The 18900-nt window shown below is 36.6% G+C and overlaps 3 protein-coding genes across 3 annotated transcripts; 2 read left to right on the top strand and 1 right to left on the bottom strand.

Annotated features, from left to right (window-relative positions):
• The first annotated feature begins 377 nt into the window (after positions 1–377).
• On the top strand, positions 378–1195 carry LOC113783188 (F-box protein At4g22390-like). The gene is made up of 3 exons (XM_027329254.1): positions 378–410; positions 545–610; positions 704–1195. Exons 1-3 carry the CDS (start codon positions 378–380, stop codon positions 1193–1195), a joined length of 591 nt encoding a protein of 196 aa, XP_027185055.1.
• Positions 1196–12191: 10996 nt separating this feature from the next.
• On the top strand, positions 12192–13124 carry LOC113783029 (oligosaccharyltransferase complex subunit ostc-like). The gene has a single exon (XM_027329038.1). The coding sequence runs from the start codon at positions 12268–12270 to the stop codon at positions 12787–12789; it is 522 nt and encodes a 173-aa protein (XP_027184839.1). The 5' UTR covers positions 12192–12267; the 3' UTR covers positions 12790–13124.
• Positions 13125–15367: 2243 nt separating this feature from the next.
• On the bottom strand, positions 15368–18369 carry LOC113748429 (F-box/kelch-repeat protein At3g23880-like). Its single transcript, XM_027291981.1, has 2 exons — positions 17023–18369; positions 15368–15700 (listed from the first exon to the last, which is right to left on the bottom strand). The coding sequence occupies exons 1-2, from the start codon at positions 18297–18299 to the stop codon at positions 15649–15651; spliced, it is 1329 nt and encodes a 442-aa protein (XP_027147782.1). The 5' UTR covers positions 18300–18369; the 3' UTR covers positions 15368–15648.
• Between the last annotated feature and the right edge of the window lie 531 nt (positions 18370–18900).

Raw genomic sequence — 18900 nt, 5'->3', positions numbered from 1 at the left:
GCTCTGTAAATATCGTTCCCTAGTCTCCGAAGCCAGGCTAGCCAGCGGATATCTCAAGATGGAAAACATTCCTCAAGAAATCTTGATCGAGATCCTGATTAGGCTTCCAGTCAAATCTCTAATCAGATTCATCTTAGTCTCCAAAACCTGGCAATGCCTCATCACAAGTCCCAATTTCATCTTCACACACCTCAAAAAGATCCAGAATCAGCCCAACAAAAAACATTCTCTTCTGCTCTGCAGGCACTATAGTCGAAATGACCAAACAGAACATTACTCCTTGCACCCTGATAACGATGATTTTGTCCATAAATCTTCCAAAATCAGATTTCCACTCAAGTCCAAGGTGGGTTGTTATCGAATTGTAGGCTGCTGCAATGGGTTGGTTTGTCTGTGTGATGATATGTTTGGTACGTTTCGCCTGAAACCCATAATTTTATGGAACCCTTCAGTACAGAAGTCGATTGAGCTGCCCTTACCCAGTATTCAGCCCTATTGGGATCGTTCAAGAATATTTTTGCTTGGTTTTGGTTGTGATTTTCAGGGATTTGACTATAAAGTTGTGAGGATTGTGTATGATCGACTTTATGGCTTGTCTGTTGGGGTTGAGGTTTATTCACTTAGCACAAAAAGTTGGAAAGTTTTGGCTCATGGTCCTCAAACTTGTCCTAGGTATTATATCACCGATTTTTGTCTCTCGCAGGTATTTGTCAACGGGGTTATGCATTGGCTTGCACATCGTAGGAAAGGAAGTTTTGGGAATTCAATAATGGGGTTTGATATGAAAGATGAAATTTTCATAGAGATCTTCTTACCGGAAGCTTTGGTGGATGAGCGTGCTGCAAATTTGTGTCTTATGAAACATGGTGGTTGTCTTGCTGTGATGAAGTACAATGGATATGAGAACAATTATAGCCTTTGGGTGATGAAGGAATATAGGAATGTGGAGTCGTGGAAGAGGCTGTATAATATTGGATTAGTGGAAGGGATGGAGAATGTGATTGGATTTAGTAACAACGGTCATCTTTTCGTGACAATGTTTGTGGATGAGATGTTTGTTAGTGATCCTGCAAGTGGAGTGCTGGTTTCATTTGACCTTGAGAGCAGAAAAATTAAGGATCTTGAAATTTTTGGGAAGCTTGGTTCGATTTATGTTGAAAATTTTGTGGAGAGCCTAGTCTTGCTTGAAGGATAAAGTGAATTGCTGATTGATGCTTCTACTTGCAAGGAAAAGAGAGGTGTGTGAAATGAAGAGTGGCTGTAAACAACAATAGTAGTGGAAAAAGTGGAGCAAATGACTGAACAGGCAAGGAAGATTTGATGAAATTATATCCGTTTTGGAGTGAGTTTTTATTGTAATTTTTGTTGGTGCTGTGTTTCTATTATCCAACTTTGGTAGTCTTTAAATGGAATGCTATTACCATGATTCTCATCATAGACTCGCTCGTTTATGTTCCGCTAGCCTGTTAATTTTAAAACGAACATAATGCTATAAGCTGTATTTATAATTATAACTTGGTGTTACTTCTCTGTTGTTTGGTGGTGATTCGTTGTTTTGTTGCTGCTAGTGCTCTAACCCTTTGAAATGATCTTTTGCTGTGTGCAACCTGCCCATTCGATGATGAAGGCCGCTAGTCATCTTCATCTTCTTTTGTTGTTGTGTGAGGTTCAGTAACAGAGGGATACCAAATTATTCTTGATCCATGTCAAGATCATGGTTCGAAGACTCGGCCGAGTCGTCTCTGTCTCGGCCTAGTCCGAGACGATACCACGACCGAAACGTTCCGAGATGCGTGACAGGCCGAGACGTCACCGTGAACGATTGAAACGGCCGAGTCACATCAAGTCACTGCGAATCATCCCGAATCAACTTGAATTTTTATTATTTTTACTAATTTTTAATTATTTTTGTTTATTATATTTTTTACAAATTTTAAAATATTAAATATTTTAAAATTTTGTGTCTCACCGAGACAGCGACCGATATGCCGAGACCGATGTGGAACGTTTCGGGCCGCGATCGTGACCGTGACCGCGACCGCGACCGCGACTTTGAACCATGGTCAAGATAGCTTTCTAAAGAACTATGTGCCTGCCCTTCAGACTGGTACTTCACTTTTAGCTCACGGACTTGCCTTCAGCTCAAGAATGTCTACTATATTCTTTGTTGTACATATGACTGGCCTTGAGCTTTTAACTTGGCTTGACTTGTTTGCAGCCCTACACCATGCCATTCCAAATAGAGAACTTTTGTTATTATCCATCTTTCTCCAATTGAATTCCTTTTCTTTCTATTTATTTTGCCAGGTGAAAACATAAAGCAAATAATTACAGGGAAAATTTATATAAAGGGCGAGATTTTGAGCCGGGGCATATGTAGCTTTTTCCGTCACTAAATTTTTCAAGAAACTCTACCAATGCTCCACTCTTTCTTGGGGGTCTTTCTAATTCTGAGCAGCTGCCCCATCTCTCAAACCTGAAAAATGGAATTGGAAACTACCTAGGACAACATTCCCGAAGAAATATTGACTGAAATCTTTATGAATGAAACAATCCCAGTCAAATCCCTAGTCAGATTCTCCTTAGTCTCCAAATACTCAAAAGCCATGATCACAAGTCCTAGTTTTATCTCGAGGCACCTCATTAGAAACCAAGGAATAATGTAGGGTCCTTCTCAGAAGGGTAGAAATAATGCCTAATTCTCAAAACAAGAGTCAAGCATTCATATTATCTCTTGGCAAACCCAAAAAAAAAAAGGTACAGACGCAAATCTATTGCCCATTAATCTCAGATATTACTGGGTTCTGGATCCTCATGCTACACTTGATAGCAAGAGTGGAATTCAGAACCTGCTGCAGTGGGTCATGATCAAGCATAGACTAACTGGAATTAGGTGCAAAAGGGACACTCTGCTGTGTTCAATAAGAGGCCAAGATATCTAGGAGTTTGGTCAACAGACAAGTTACTGCAATTGGGACTGATAAAACTTCAAAATTAGAGGAACAAAAGCTGGACGTATATAATCCAGTTTTCACTCTGAAACAAACAAATTTAGTAAAAGGAATGTCGTTATTTTGGGACCATGGGTAACATAAGGTCAGATCCTCTGGAAGCAATCCAACAAAGGCACCGCCAGGAAATGAGTAGTGTAGCATAACTTTCTGCTTACTGTATGTTGGAAGTTTTATAAGAACGTAAAAAATGAGGAACTTAAGGAATCAGCTCATGCATTTTCCCATGATTTTTCTGCATTCTTTGTCTCACAACAATTGTAAACTTTTATGGGGGGAACTATTTAAGTACAAAATAATTTCAATAATTACCATTAACTACTTGTTCCTCACAATTTTTGCTTGTCAAACGTGCACGTGAATAATAATAATAATACGGGTTAATTGTAAAAAACTCCCAAGAACTATATATCTAATCGTAGTTTACCCCCTAAACTATAATAATAGGCATTTTACTCCCTTGAATTATATGTTTGGACAACACTACCCTTACAATCTTAAATTTTTTTCTTTTTTCTCTATTCTTTTTTTTTTTTCATTTTTTTCCTTTTCTCCCATTTCTTTTTCCTTTTATTTTCTTTTTTCCCCTTCTCTCATGGAACTAGCCAATGTTTCCCTTCAGTACTAAAAGACTTACATCAAAATTTGTAATATTTTTTGAACTACTTTTTTAATTCGTTTATTTGTTAAATTCATTCTTAATAATTCATCATAAACTCTTTGTTATTACAAAATATATGCAGCTTATATTGTAAAAGTGTACTAATCCAGTAATTCAACAATTTAAATACCTATAAACCAATTAGAGTTTACAATTACTCAATTATTTATAACAAAAGTAAATTATTATATATCACGTAAGAAAGAAAAGTTAACAATTATTTTTTGTAGTGAAATAAAAAGATAAGAATAAACAACAATAGTAATTCATTTTTTATTTGTTATTAATACTATTAATAATTGATTTATCAATATCTCTATTTTATTCTTATATATTTGAAGAGTTCAATTTCTTACATGATATTGGCTTCAACATTTGAAAAAAAAAATCTTCTATACCATAGAATTCTTTTATAAAATGTTGACATGAGAAATTAAGAAAAAAAAAAGTTTTGATTAATCTAGTATATTAATTTAAACAATGCTTAAAGAAAATAAAGTGGAAGAATCAAAAAAGAAAAAGATAGGGAATAAAGAAAAATAACAATGCTTAAGATAAAATGGATAGATTTGTCCAACTACATAGTGAAAGGGGGCAAAGCGCCTATAAAGTTAATTTGGAAGGTAATTTGCAATGAGGTATATAGTTCATGGGGGTTTTTTGCATTTAACCCGAATAATAATAATAATAATAATAATTTCCTTTTTCTTTTATCTCATTTTCTTTGTCAAGTATACTTTTCATATTGCTTTCCCTCTATTCAACTAGAGCCTTGGAAAAAAATTTGTAATCGTAATGATAAATATAGCTCTTTAACATCATTCCAACAACATTTTTGGTTTTGCTCTAATAGTTGTTGAAATCATTCCTTGAGAGATCATCATAATGGAAATTATCAATTATTATATATTAGTCTAATCCAATCTAAACCAAGTTATATTCAATTTCAAACATTTTAATTTCCATTCAAATTTTAACCTTATATACTCTACTCAATTCTACTAGAACAAAGATTTATGGGTAAAATACACAGAACACTCTTATGGTTTCGCGAAAAGACACCTTACCCCCTTATCGTTTAGAAACTTCCACATAAACACCTTAAACTTCATAACTAAAGTGGAAATTAACTTTTTAACCGGCTGAGTTACTGGCTGCAGGTCGAATACCCAAAATACCCTCATTTATAATAGAGAAGAAGAGAGAATCAAGAACAGACTCTCTCTCGTTCATCTTGTGTAAGAAAAAAATCCTAAAACAAGGGATTTGTATACTAAATTGTTGCTGAAATATTGTGAATCTAAGTTGAAAACGGCGTGGCTGCATTTGGTCGCGAAGAAAGGAAGGTCAGATTGGTGGTTGTATCTGATCGTGAAACTTGCTCGACATTTCTAAGTAAGAATCAGAACTTATTGTTCAATATTCAGTCCATTTGATGTTTAGGATTTGTATTCTTTTTCCAATTTGTTTATTCCTTTTCCACTATATATTGGGGCTTAATTTATGAGGTTTCTGTCATTTTTATAGTTGGTGGTCATATGTAGGTGATTTATCAGAAAAAATGGGGTTTAAAAATGTAAAGTTCTTAACTTTTTTAGCTTTTTTGGAGTAAGTGGATTTTTTTTTGGAGTATGTGGTTGATGTCAGGAGGAAATAATATGTGCCGGGTCTGGATTTGACCACTAAATCAGATTTCACTATATAATCTGATTGTTGTTATAATCTGAAAGTGTGATGTAACTTAATATAGTTTATTAATCTATATTTGAATTCTGAAAGTGTTGATTAAATAATTTAGGTTAGGGACCATGTCAGATCCTTTTAGGACAGTGCATATCCACATGCACTATGGTGAGCGGTTTATACATCATCCCAAGATTAGGTATACAAGTGATTTAGTGAGAGTGTTTCACAAATGCGATCCTGATGAATTATCAGCATTTTCATTGTTGAACCTATACTCCAAAATTGAAAAACAAGCAACATGTGCAAAATTTTGGTATTCCATTCCAGACCATGATGTGGATGTAGGTGTTATCCCAATAAATGATGACGTAGACATAGAATTGTTGACTGTCGGTTATGAAGGGCTTCTTTATATGCATATATATGTAGAGGCAGGTCAGACCTCTATCAAAATTGTTTCACCGGATGGCAAGCTCTTATTCGAAAGAGTGAAGAATGATGGTCCACTTGCTTTACCGTATAATGAAAGTTCTTCAGAAATCAATTCAGATCTGACTAGAAATCTTGCTGGAGCTTCACAAAATCCTGTTGATCTGACTGGTTTTGAACCATATGTTGGTGATGCAAGACGGCAAGAAAATGACTTAGATGGCACAACAGATGTAGAAACTAATGATGGCACACAAAATCCCTTCGAAACAACTAAGAAAAACAGAAGAAAGGGTGGTAAAACTCCAATGAGGAAGAAACAAATTGTGGTGCAATGTGTGAAGAGAGCAGCTAGAAAATCTGTAAGAAAATTATTTCAGCAGAATACTAGAATAGATGCTGTCGACAGCCAGCAAGAAGTTTCTTCAGTGAACCAAAGTGCAGAAGCATGTGAAAATCAAGGTAACTTTGACAAAGAAACAGACATAGTCAATAAAGAAGAGCAGCAAGGTAATTCTGACAGATAACCAAATCAAGTCAACAGAGAACAGCAAATTGATCAGGATGGAAAGAGAGAACATCACCACAGTGATGGAAACGAAGAACCTGATCCGAATTGGTTGAGAGAAGGCCTAGAATTTGTAGAAGATGAGAGCATCTTTGCAACTGCTGGTTCAACTGTACCTCAAACAAATCAGCAAACTGATGACTTGAATGAGCAGTAACAACAACATCAGGAACCAGAAGATGATTTATCCATAGCATAACATCAGCACGGAGGAGACCAATCAAATCAGCAAACTGATGACTTGAATGAGCAGCAGCAACAACATCAGGAACCAGAAGATGAGGAGTCCACACCACAACATCAGCATGGAGGAGACACTGAGGAATGGAATGAACATGTGATTGCAGATGAAGGCTTCTTATATTTTGGTGATGAAAATGGGACTGAATACTCATATTTCAATGCTACAGTGGAGTTTAACAAGCCAAAATTTGAATTAAAGGTTAGGAAGAAATTCATTCATTTTACAAAATTTAGAGAAGCACTTGTGGAATGGAACATTAGAGAAGGATATGAAGTTTTATATGTCAACAATGACAATTGGAGAATAACTGCCAAATGTACAAAAGGATATTCTTGGAGGATTCATGCAAGCAGAGTTAATAGGACTGACATTTTTTAGATCAAAACACTAAAGGGAGAGTACCATTGCAGCAGAGAGTACACTAATAAGCATGCAACTTCAACTTATCTGAGCAGAAAGTTTCAAGAGAAAGCCCGAGATGATCCTAATTGCAGCCGAGATGACCCTAATTGCAGCCTAGATGGTATTATTAATGAGAGAAAAATGCAGTTTTGGTACCTAAACTTTGACGCACGAGCAGTTTTAGTCCCCAAATTTTGGACGAAAACAAATTTGGTACCCGAACTTTCAAATTTTGAGCACATTAAATACCCTTGACAATTTTTTCCCAAATTGTTACCGGAAACATCCATGTGACTGTCAGGTGTCCGGCGAAAATGGAAAAAAAAAGGTCAAAATGCAGTTTTGGTACCTAAACTTTGACGCATGAGCGGTTTTAGTCCCCAAATTTTGGACAAAAACAAATTTGGTACTTGAACTTTCAAATTTTGAGTACATTAAGTACCCTTGATGATTTTTTTCCAAATTGTTACCAAAAAAATCTATATGACAGTCACGTGTCAAGCCATAATTGTATTTAAAAAAAGGCCAAAAAATGTCAAATGCCATTATAATACTAAGTATGAAATTTAAGGACTAATAGCGTAATAAAGAAAAAATTCAAGGGCTAAATAACATCACATAAGTCAACAAAACCCAAGAACCGATACAAATGAGCTCCAATTCCAGTACATTAATCTAAGAATCAAGTCACAAAATTTGTCTGGAATTGGAGCTCATTTGTATCAGTTCTTGGGTTTTGTTGACTCATGTGATGTTATTTAGTCCTTGAATTTTTTCTTTATTACGCTATTAGTCCTTAAATTTAATACTTAGTATTATAATGGCATTTGACATTTTTTGGGCCTTTTTTTATACAATTGTGGCCGGACACGTGACTGTCATATGGCTTTTTTCGATAATAATTTGAGAAAAAATCATCAAGGGTATTTAATGTGTTCAAAATTTGAAAGTTCGAGTACCAAATTTGTTTTCGTCAAAAATTTGGGGATTAAAACCGCTTGTGCGTCAAAGTTTAGGTACCAAAACTGCATTTTTGGCCTTTTTTAATTCCATTTCGGCCGGACATGTGACTATCACATGGCTTTTTCCGGTAATAATTTGGAAAAAAATCGTCAAGGGTACTTAATGTGCTCAAAATTTGAAAGTTCGGGTACCAAATTTGTTTTCGTCCAAAATTTGGGGACTAAAACCGCTCGTGCGTCAAAGTTTAGGTACCAAAACTGCATTTTTCTCTATTAATGATACCAAAAGAAGATTCATGATTAATATAAGTAGCAAAAAAGCATACAGGACTAAGAAGAATGCCAGGGAGGCAATCAAAGGTTGTGATATGGAGCAATATGAAAGGCTATGGGATTATACTGCCACGGTTAGACCCTCAAATCCAGACAGTCATATAGCTATACAAATAGTCAGGAGGTCTATTGAGCAAAGGGCAACATTTCAAAGGCTGTTCTATGGGTTGGGTGCTCTTAAAAAGGGCTTTCTTACAGGTTGTAGACCAATCATTGACATAGATGGTTGCTTTTTGAATGGTCTTTTTGGAGGTCAGCTGTTAGCAGCACTTTGAAGGGATATGAATGATAATATGTTTCCCATAGCCATTGTCATTGTTGAAGCAGAAAACTATAATAGCTGGACTTGATTTTTGAAAGAGCTGATTACTCATATTGGAAGGGGCAATGTAGTGTCTTATACCTTCATTTCTGACAAGCAAAAATGCCTAGTACATGCTATAGATGAGCTATTTCCTGGTGCAGAACACAGATTTTGCCTTAAGCATCTAGTTCAAAGACAGTGAACTGAGGGAATTGTTTTGGGCTACTACATCAGCAACTAATGTTGATGATTTTAAGAGAGCATTGAATGCTTTGAAGATAGCTCAGCCACAAAATGGAGAGAACCTTACTGCTACAGCATGATTAAAAAGGCTGCCATATCACTTGTGGTCTAAAGCACATTATGGAATAGCTGCTAAGACTGATATTTCAGTCAACAACCTGAATGGGAGTTTCAACAACTATATTTTAAAAGCAAGAGACGAGCCAATTGTGACTTTTCTTGAATTTTTCAGAAGAAAGTTAATGCAACGATTGACATTAAAGAGACAAGGCATGGAGAAATATGGAGGCAGATTGTGTCCAAACATTGTTGAGAAACTATCCAAAAGTTTAGAGAAGAACAGACATTGTATTGCTATATTTGATGGTGTTAAATCATTTGAGGTTGATGGTTTCAACAGAACCTCTATTCTGAACTTCCAACATAGAAGCTGTTCATGTGGTACATTCCAGTTGATTGGAATTCCATGTGTGCATGCTATTTCTGCCATTCAAAACATGCGGATGAAAGTTGAAAACTATGTCGATGAGTGCTATAGTAAAGAGGCATACTTGAGGGCATATGCTTATAGCATTGGAGCTGTTACATCCAAAGAACACTGGATTGATAGTGAAATACAGCTGTTAAATCGACCATTTGTGAAGAAACAACTTGGGAGACCTAAAAAATTTAGGAGAAGAGGTCCTGATGAATCGAGAAATCCACAAAGAGCTTCCAAGAAGGGATTGATAGTATACTGTAAAAGATGTTTAAAAGCTGGCCATAATAGGAGAACTTGTAAGGAACCTCCTCATCCCAAATCCAAGTTGTACAAGATACATTTAAGTACATGAATTTTTCAGCACTATGTACTCTTGATAATTATTCTAACAGTAAATTTTGTATTTGGTTGCATGCTCGAGCAATCAATAACTAGCGAGGGGCAACAACAGCTTCCACTTCAGCCTCAACCAGAGAAGGACTAGTGCATCAAGTATCTCAGCAAAGCAGCACTACTGCAGTTAGTGATAACAACCCCAATTCTCGATCCAAAAGATCTAAGAAAAATTAGGATCAGGAATTTATGGATGTTATTTTTAGGACTTATGTCGATATAAACAAGTTGTAATGGCATATATGCTATCTTTAGAGCAGACATTATATAATGGATTAACATGTTTTGTAAGTGATACTCTTTTTTGTAATGACATTATTAGCATTATTACTCTTTTTTGTAATGCCATATATTGGATTGTGGTTATCATATTATAACTATCCAAATTACTAAGGGTTCATGAGTAAATATGTTGTATAGTTATTATCTTTCTTTCATTAAGGAATACAAATCATGACAAAATTTGAAATTTTTTCATAAACTAAAATCATTACATTATTTGGTACGTCATATGCTGCCACTAACCAAATTACTATTTTCTATAAGCAGCAATAACTAGAGATAAATAACAAACAATAAATGACAAAATCCTTATCACTTTCAACATCCCTATAGTTCCTTCATGTCACGACCCCATTTTCCCCTTCTTAAAAGAATGTCGTCCTCGACATTCCCTCTTGTACCAATCAAGTCAATACATCCCGCAAGAATCACTAATATTGCAAACAAAACCCACAGTCCGGCATCCTAAACTTCAAGCCTAGGATACACTACAGAGATCTGAAGCCTAAACTCTGATACCAACTGTGACAGCCCCACCTCCTCCTAAGGCGAACCAGAGGATTCGGCGGGCCGCCTGCCCGGCTCTCGCCGGGACTCAGTCGTTCACTACAGTCCTCAAACAGATTACAAGAATAAACCTCAAATATTACATCAAAAATCTCCAATAAATACATGTCAAAAGTAAAGTGGAAATAATTCTCAACTATACATAAAATGATTCCAAATCTTGTAATCCAACCATTTATTTCTCAAATTCCTTCATAAAACTTACTTGCTAGGAGTGATTGAAGTGCTTGGTGGTTTTTGTTTGGAGGGAGAGACTCTCATCTACCTTGTATCTAGTGTTTGTAAGGTAAGTGGTTAAGAAATTGTTTCCTTGTTGGTTATGAGATGAAATTAGTAGGTGTGGTAGTTGAACAAGTGATTTTTTTGATGATTTCATGACTTATGGTGAAGATTGATGACATTTTCTATTTAATCATGAATTTTCTGATTTAATATGATTCATATGTTGTGGCTTTGTGTAATGATTGGAAATGATAGTTGATGATTCTAGAAGGTGGAAAAAGTGGAAGATTGCAAGTAAATTCTGTTTTGGAAGAAATCTGGAAAATTAGGGTTCTTGGTTCTTCATTCTGTCCGAAATTTTTGGTCCTAGATAGAGGCCGAATTGGCCTTGGCTCAAAACATGAAAGTTGTAGGGAATGACATTTTAAAGGTGCCTATATCTTGTACAGTTTGGATTTGGAATCATTTTATGTATAGTTGAGAATTATTTCCGCTTTGCTTTTGACATGTATTTATTGGAGATTTTTGATGTAATATTTGAGGTTTATTCTTGTAATCTGTTTGAGGACTGTAGTGAACGACTGAGTCCCGGCGAGAGCCGGGCAGGCGGCCCGCCGAATCCTCTGGTTCGCCTTAGGAGGAGGTGGGGCTGTCACATTCAACCGTGCTCAACTCTGCATGTAGCCCCAACAAAATGTCACCATTGTTCACAGCCAGCATACTTTCATTACTGTTCACTCTTGAAGAGAACCCACAACTTTCGTCTAATCTTGTTTCTGGACTTTGACTAGTACATTCATTGCCCATTCCATCCCTTCTTAGAGGATTGCATCATGTCCAAAAGGAGCAGGATTGATCTTCACAAATGTAATACAACCTGTCTTTTGAGGGTTTGTTCGATTCCACGATCTTGATTTTTGCTCTTTTCTTGCAGATGCACCGAGACCATTCATACCTTAGATCTGTCAAACCTCCTCCAAAATTTGCAGAAGTGGACATGGCGATTTCGATATACCTTAGATCTCTCCCTTTTTCCTTTCACTCTTTGATAGTTTCAAATCTCTTCAGTCCTAATATATCACTTCAATATAGCAACTGAAGGGTAGCTTGGGAATGAAACTCAAGATCTTTTCAAAAAAACCTCGCATACCCATCATCACTAGGTCGCTCAGCTAGTTATATGTCAATTTCCACTTTAGTTATGAAGTTTAGGGTGTTTATGTGAAGGTTCCTAAATGATAGGGGGGTAAGGTGTTTTTTCGCAAAATCATAAGGGGTTCCGTATATTTTATCCAAGATTTATCCATGCAGTATCATACATGTGCGGCGCACGTGCCTGAGTAAAAGCACGTCAAAACTCAAAAGCCTCCTAAACTCCATCTTCTTCCCCACTCGGGTCCTACGCCAAAACCCCACCACTCCACAGCACAGTCACGCTAGCACAGTAATAATCCCATTCGGGCATTTCATCAAGTATCAATGCCTCCAAAATCCGAGCCCCAAAACCTCTCCTCCTCCGCCATGGAATCTTCCGACTCCTCCATCGACCCATTCTTCCACGTCCTCAAAATCCTTCCCTACTCCTTCCTCCGCCCTCCTCGTCTACGTCTAAAGCTCCCATCCTTCACTCTTCCATCCGCCATGACCGTCTACGCCTTGATCCTCCTCACCTACTTCCTCGTCGTGTCAGGGCTCGTCTACGATGTCATCGTTGAACCTCCGGGCATCGGATCTACTCAGGATCCTCGCACCGGATCAGTTAGACCTGTTGTTTTCCTCCCGGGTCGGGTCAATGGGCAGTATATTATCGAAGGGCTCTCCTCCGGGTTCATGTTTGTTCTTGGCGGAACTGGGATTGTGCTTTTGGACTTGGCTCTGGACAAAAATCGGGCTAAAAGCGTCAAGGTTTCGTTTGCTTCAGCTGGGGTTGCTTTTGTTGTGATTGCTTATGTTATGAGTATATTGTTCATTCGTATTAAGATCCCGGCTTATCTCCGCTGAGCGCTGTTCATCAGGATGTTAAGGATTTTGAGAAAAGCTCGAGTTTTTAACTTTATTGTATTTTTTTGGGGACCTTTTGAATGGGATTTATCTTATTGTAATGAATTAACTTATTATATATGAAGTTATGGAGGAATTTTAATTGCATCTTAAAGTTCTAATGCTGGTGATCGGTGTCCTTTTCTGGTCACTTTCTTTCTTATAGTGTTTGGATTGAGGGTTGTTATGAGATATGATGGATTCTTGAACGGGTATTGATAATGACTTATTGTATTTGAATGTTTTGGAGGAATTTGAATTGCAGCTTTAAGTTGTAACGCTGGTTATCAATGTCATTTTTCCAGTCAATATTGTTACTAAAATGTTAAATGTGATGCAAGCTTATGAAGCGTGATGGTTTTTTGAACAGGTTATAATGAGCTTTATGTGTGACATCTTAAGCTTTTTATGAGTTGTGTTTCATGTGTTTAATTTGATATGAATGAGGTACATGGTGGTTTGATTAGTGCTTAGGGAACAGCTCTTGCGTGGATTGTTTGGTTAGGTTACTATGAATCAATTAGGTGATCAAGCTTCAAAGTTTTGTAGTATTTGAAGGTTTAATTGTTGTATGCTGAAAATCATGGACTCACTATTCAAACTATGGTTTGGAAATTCATTATCTTCAGCCGGAAGAAGGGTTTCATTTCACTGTTTAACTTTGGGCTATGTATTATATGGTTTTGATATGTATGTTTTGTCAAGACTGATTTGGTGCTAAACTAGTAATCCAGTTACTGATTTGTGGCCATTCGCAGGTTTAGTGAATAGAGAGTGTACTGTTACCCTTGGATACTTCCAAGTGCCATATGTAAAATGAAGCGTTTGGTGTTTGAATTTGTTAACAGCAGTTATCAATGTGGTCAAGACTTCAAATGCCTGAACTGTTAGTAAAGTATGACACGAGAATATTATTTAGCTCAGATTGGGATCTGCTCGTTATTTCACTGTTGAAACTATACCGTTCTTGCCTTGAATTGAATGATGATTTGTCTTATATGACATGAGGAAGGCTGAAGTTTGGTCTTAAGCTGGACGTTGTCCAGGGATTAATGGATTCATTGCTTGTCTGTCCATAGTTTATACTGTAAGACATTTTGAGAAAGATGTTTTGTGTTCGTGGCATATCTGTAGAAGGATTAAATGTCTGGGATATTGTAAATAGCTGACAGGCTGAAGGAAAGGCTTGAGTGAGTCTGAACTGCAAAGCATTTATACAACTTAGTTTTTCATTTGCACGCATATTCACGCAGAATTTAGTTAAGTTGTAATTGTGAATACTTGGATATCTTTAGCAAGTTATTTAATGCTTATGTTAACATGGGGTTGTTGGGAAAGGCCAAAGAAATTGTGAACAAAGTTGTGCACGGTGGAATGAAGGTTCCTGCATGCACATGGGATGAACTGGCTACCTTATACTACAAAGAATCAGATAGAGAAGGCTGTTGATGCAATGACAAGAGCACTGTTTTTGTTGCAAAGGTTTTCGTTACAATTAAACCGCATTTCATAGATTGCATGGTTTGAATAGTTGGAAGAGAAACAATATGCACCGGAAGAGAAGCTTGCAAAATTACTGAGACAACAGTGTATTTTTGGTTTATACTAGGGGAAGTTCTGAATTTGCTATGGGTAATGAACTGGAATGCATAATCTAGAGCTTGGTTTTGTTGTTTTTGGGGTCAAAGAGGGCGTGCATAAGGTGAATGATGCTGATAGGGAACGAAAAGAGCATATTTCATTGATGGCCACGAGCCCATTGGGAATGCATATTTATTTTATAGGTTTGGTTTTCTTAGGTTAGTTTGCTGTTTGGTTTATGATAGAGTATGTTGATTTGGCCTTCTCCAATTCTGGGAATGCATATTTATTTTATGGGTTTGGTTTTCTTAGTTCAGTTTGATGTTTGGTTTATGATCGAGTATGTTGATTTGGACTTCTCCAATTCCCGGCTGGTACGCTTTTACAATTCTAAAAATGAATAATTTTTTTTCCAATTCTCTCCGGTTTAGAATCTACTTCTAGTTTTGAAAGTAGATTATTGATTCCTTTCCCCGCAAGAGCAAATCGTCCTTCCATTGCATGTGTGATCAAATGTTGGAAGTTTTATAAGCGCCGAATTTGCATATCTGACCTTTAGGTTCGTGTATATTTTAAACCTTAAGATGTAATCTTCGATCAATTTGGTCTCATCTGGAACTTTGATTATGGCATTTTCTTGGAGTCAATATGAGCTTATTTGAACAGTAATTACAAATGATTACAATGGATTTCAGAACTGCTTATTATAATGTGAATGATTATACTGGATTTAAGAACGGGTTATTAGAAGTTTTATGCGTCTGTTACAAAAAAAAAAAAAAAATTCTTTTTTTTTGGTTTGGGGCTATTTCACTTGGGCTATGTCCCAGTAAAGAGTACAAATTTGATGTCAAACATCAAAAATCATCTTTACGTGAAGATCAAAAAGTTTCATCTATTAACAATATAACTAAGAGAGGGGCAATCAGTCATCACAAGGCAACAGAAAGCTTGAAAATTTCTGGCAAAAACGCCCACATAAGACTGGACTATCCATCCATTCAAACTAGATAATCTTGCTGTTTGAAACAAAAAGAGGAGAGATGCAACAAGTGAAAAATTATGGTACAATAAATATAACCAAACAGAAAAGTCTATGCTTCACTACATTTCTGCGATCCTCGAGAAACAAATCTAGCCCACCAGCTACATTCAAGTCAGAATTATGCCAAGACTCATTGTTGTTTATCCACAGTGACAACATTAGCACAGAAATGACATTTGCGCTTGTCAATCTTCTTAGTACCTCCCTTGCCCAGAGATATAAAAGTTTGCCAATCCGTCCGTAATCCTGAAATAAGACCACTAGTCATCAGATATAAATATGAATGTTTACCAATAAAACATAAACTAGGGAAACTAGAACAACAGTGCACAAGGTATTGGGGGAGAAAAAAGATAAGAATTATTGGACTTCTAATCTGCAGGCAAAACTAACCCTGACAGACAGTAAAACGCCACTTAAGCTACACAAAATATGTGCATTCGTAATGAAAGGAAACAGAAACATAATGTCAAAGTGACTTACAGTAGTATTGCATTAGTCAGGCGCATCATGCAGATATGAGGTACTTTAGCATGAATTGCCTTAGGTATTACTTTGCTACTCTCTATCTTACAGGCTTGAATAACAGATTATCCAAGTTTTTCCCAACTGAAACTGCAAATGGAAAACTAGACCTAGGAGTTGTACAACATATTGGAATTGAAATGGCAACTGCCAGAAGAACATTGCATATTTTCAAGTTGTACAGCCACTTAAACTTCCACAACTCTATCCCCTTTTCACCCCAAAAGCACAGTCTTGACCCCTTGAACATGTGCAACTTTTATTTTCTAAAAATGGAAGGAGAAGCTTACAGGCCAAAAAAAAGGAGAATAAATTAATGCAAGGTACTAGTTTTCTCTAAGAAACAAAATTTTGCAAAACAACCACTAATTCCTTTGGAATAAATCCAACGATAAGAAGTCTGATTAAGTCCACAGTTGAAGAACTTCCCAAAAGAAAGAAGAAACATCCAAAAGAAGATGCTGGAGAACCTTTAAGATAACTATGCCAACAACAGCAGGAAACGCTAATGTCCTGACCTGTTTATTGCCAATGAGTCTGTGCAACAGTAAGTTTAAGATAAAAGTACAATAATGACCCTTCATGATCAGATGGAATATAAATTAGCTGATAGGTAACAATCAGCAGCTGTGTTACCTATCAGCTCATGCAAAACATTTCATAGGCAGTGAGTTACAATTAAAGAATGCCGCTCTAGGAAATATGGTTGTGCCCATGAATCATATCTGCATTCCGATTCTAACATATTTTCCCAAGTTTCATCTAGGATGCATTAAGAGAAAGAAAAACTCTGTTAAGATAAGGGCTTCATGTAAATTTTCAATCACTTCTGGCACAACTGTGTTGAAATTGGAAAAAAGCATCACCTCAAAAAATAGAGAACATAAAGGAATGTAAACTGACATTTAGATTGGAAAGCATTAAAGGATAAACACAATACGTTTATATTCTGCAAATCAAGTTCTAGAATACCATCGACACATGAGGGTTGTGGAGATGACAAATATGTTTGGCATGTGAAAAGCAAAACACAAATGTCTTACGTTTCCTGTGCATCAAAGTAATCTTCATTTCTGCTAGGCTCTTCATCAAGGTCAATTCCACCATTTTCTTGAAAAGCACGACCATCACCAAATTCCTCTTCCTCCTCAACAACTGCATTTTGTCTTTCAAACAAAACGAGTGTCTCTTCAAAATTGTAAATGTAAAACGACCTAGTGCTCCCCCATATTCCAAGATCCTCAGTGAAACCAGTCTTAGGATTGTACAAAACCAGCCCCTTGCTCTCCTTGGCCACAAAAACATCACCATTCTTCCTAAATCCAACAACTTTTTCCATCCCTTGCACTAAATCAATGGCATACAACTGAGTCCATGACTCCCAAACTCCATATTCCTCCATAGCCCAAACGGAACAGGATCCATTATCCTCCCACCTTGGATACTTAATCACAGCAAGAGAACCCTTATACACAGATATAAACAGATTCGTAGCAAGCTCATGAGCCAAGTCGTCTGGCAGCATGATCTCATTGAACACTTCATTATCCATATCAAATCCCAAAATCAAACTACCAAATGAACCACTATCATTATCACTTCTACGTGGATGATAAGCAATCCAGTGCACAGCACCATTCACAAAAGCTTGTGACCATAAGAAATCAGCAATGCAAACCTTAATCCCAACATTTATTAATCTCCTCCAAAATCCCATACTAAGGCTATAAACTTCAACCTCAGGCGGGAGCAGAAAATCAAATTGCCCATCTCTGTGATAAACAATCCTGACCACTTTATAATCCTGGCTCGAATCAGCCCCAAATCCCAAAACAAACATATACGGCAATGGAGGATTAATAGTTGGAGCTGGAGAGGTTACTGATTTTCGAACCGAAGGGTTCCACAAAATAATGGGTTTTGTGGTACCGAACAAATCATCAGACAAACAAATCAACCCATTGCAAGTTCCCACAATTCTGAAATACCCAATTAAGGATTTGAAAGGGAAGTCAAGCTCAACTGATTTCTTGGCAAATTGGCCATTTCCTCCTCCATTTTCATGGCCATCTTCTTCATCATCTCGGTTGATTGTGTAGTGCTCCTTCTTGTCGTCCTTCGTATAGCGTCTGATGAGCAGAAGGGAGGGATTATTTGGGATTTTTTCTGTGTGGATTTTGGTGAGATGAGTGGTGATGAAATTGGGGCTTGTGATGAGACCATACCATGCTTTGGATACTAAGGTGAAACATATGAGGGATTTGACAGGAACCCTTGTGAGAATTTCGATCAATAGCTCTTCAGGCAAATTATCTGACATTGGTGGTTTCAATTTCGGATTTGATTTGAGAAGGACGTTGAAATGGGCAGAAGCCCTAGAATTTTGGGAGATTTGAGAAAGGCGGGCAGATTTAATATGGGAGGGAAACTACTTAGAAGAGGTCTCAACTATGCATAAATGTTAAATGCGCCCAACGAAAGTTTCTTGGATTTTTTTCCCCATTTTTTCATTTCAAAAGTTTTATTTCCTTCTAAAAGAGCCCCTTTTTTTTTCCATTGGAAGAAAAAAATGGGTGGAAGAGTAGACAAGGATTACCCAAGTTAATTAAACAAATCTTGTTAGATTAGTTTTTTCCCTTCTTTGTTTGGGCTACTTGTAACTCCTAGGTTAATTAATAGTAGTTACACACATCAAATATCGAAAAATAAAATTTATAAATATTTTGTAAAAACGGTATGATTTTCAATCTCCAATTGAGCATTGATCTGTTTCAAATGATTTTTTGGTTTGTTCTCATCCAATGTAACTCATGAATATCAATAATATATCTAACTAGGAACCAAAAATTTCAGTTTCTTATGTTTAGGCTACTGAATACACGAATTCAAAATGTGAGAATGAGGTAAATTAGTAAAATTAA

The sequence above is a fragment of the Coffea eugenioides genome, chromosome 9 (assembly GCF_003713205.1).
Source record: "Coffea eugenioides isolate CCC68of chromosome 9, Ceug_1.0, whole genome shotgun sequence".
Taxonomy (NCBI): Eukaryota; Viridiplantae; Streptophyta; class Magnoliopsida; order Gentianales; family Rubiaceae; genus Coffea; species Coffea eugenioides.
Note: the sequence above shows the minus strand (reverse complement) of the source record. Positions and strands in the feature narration are given on the sequence as shown.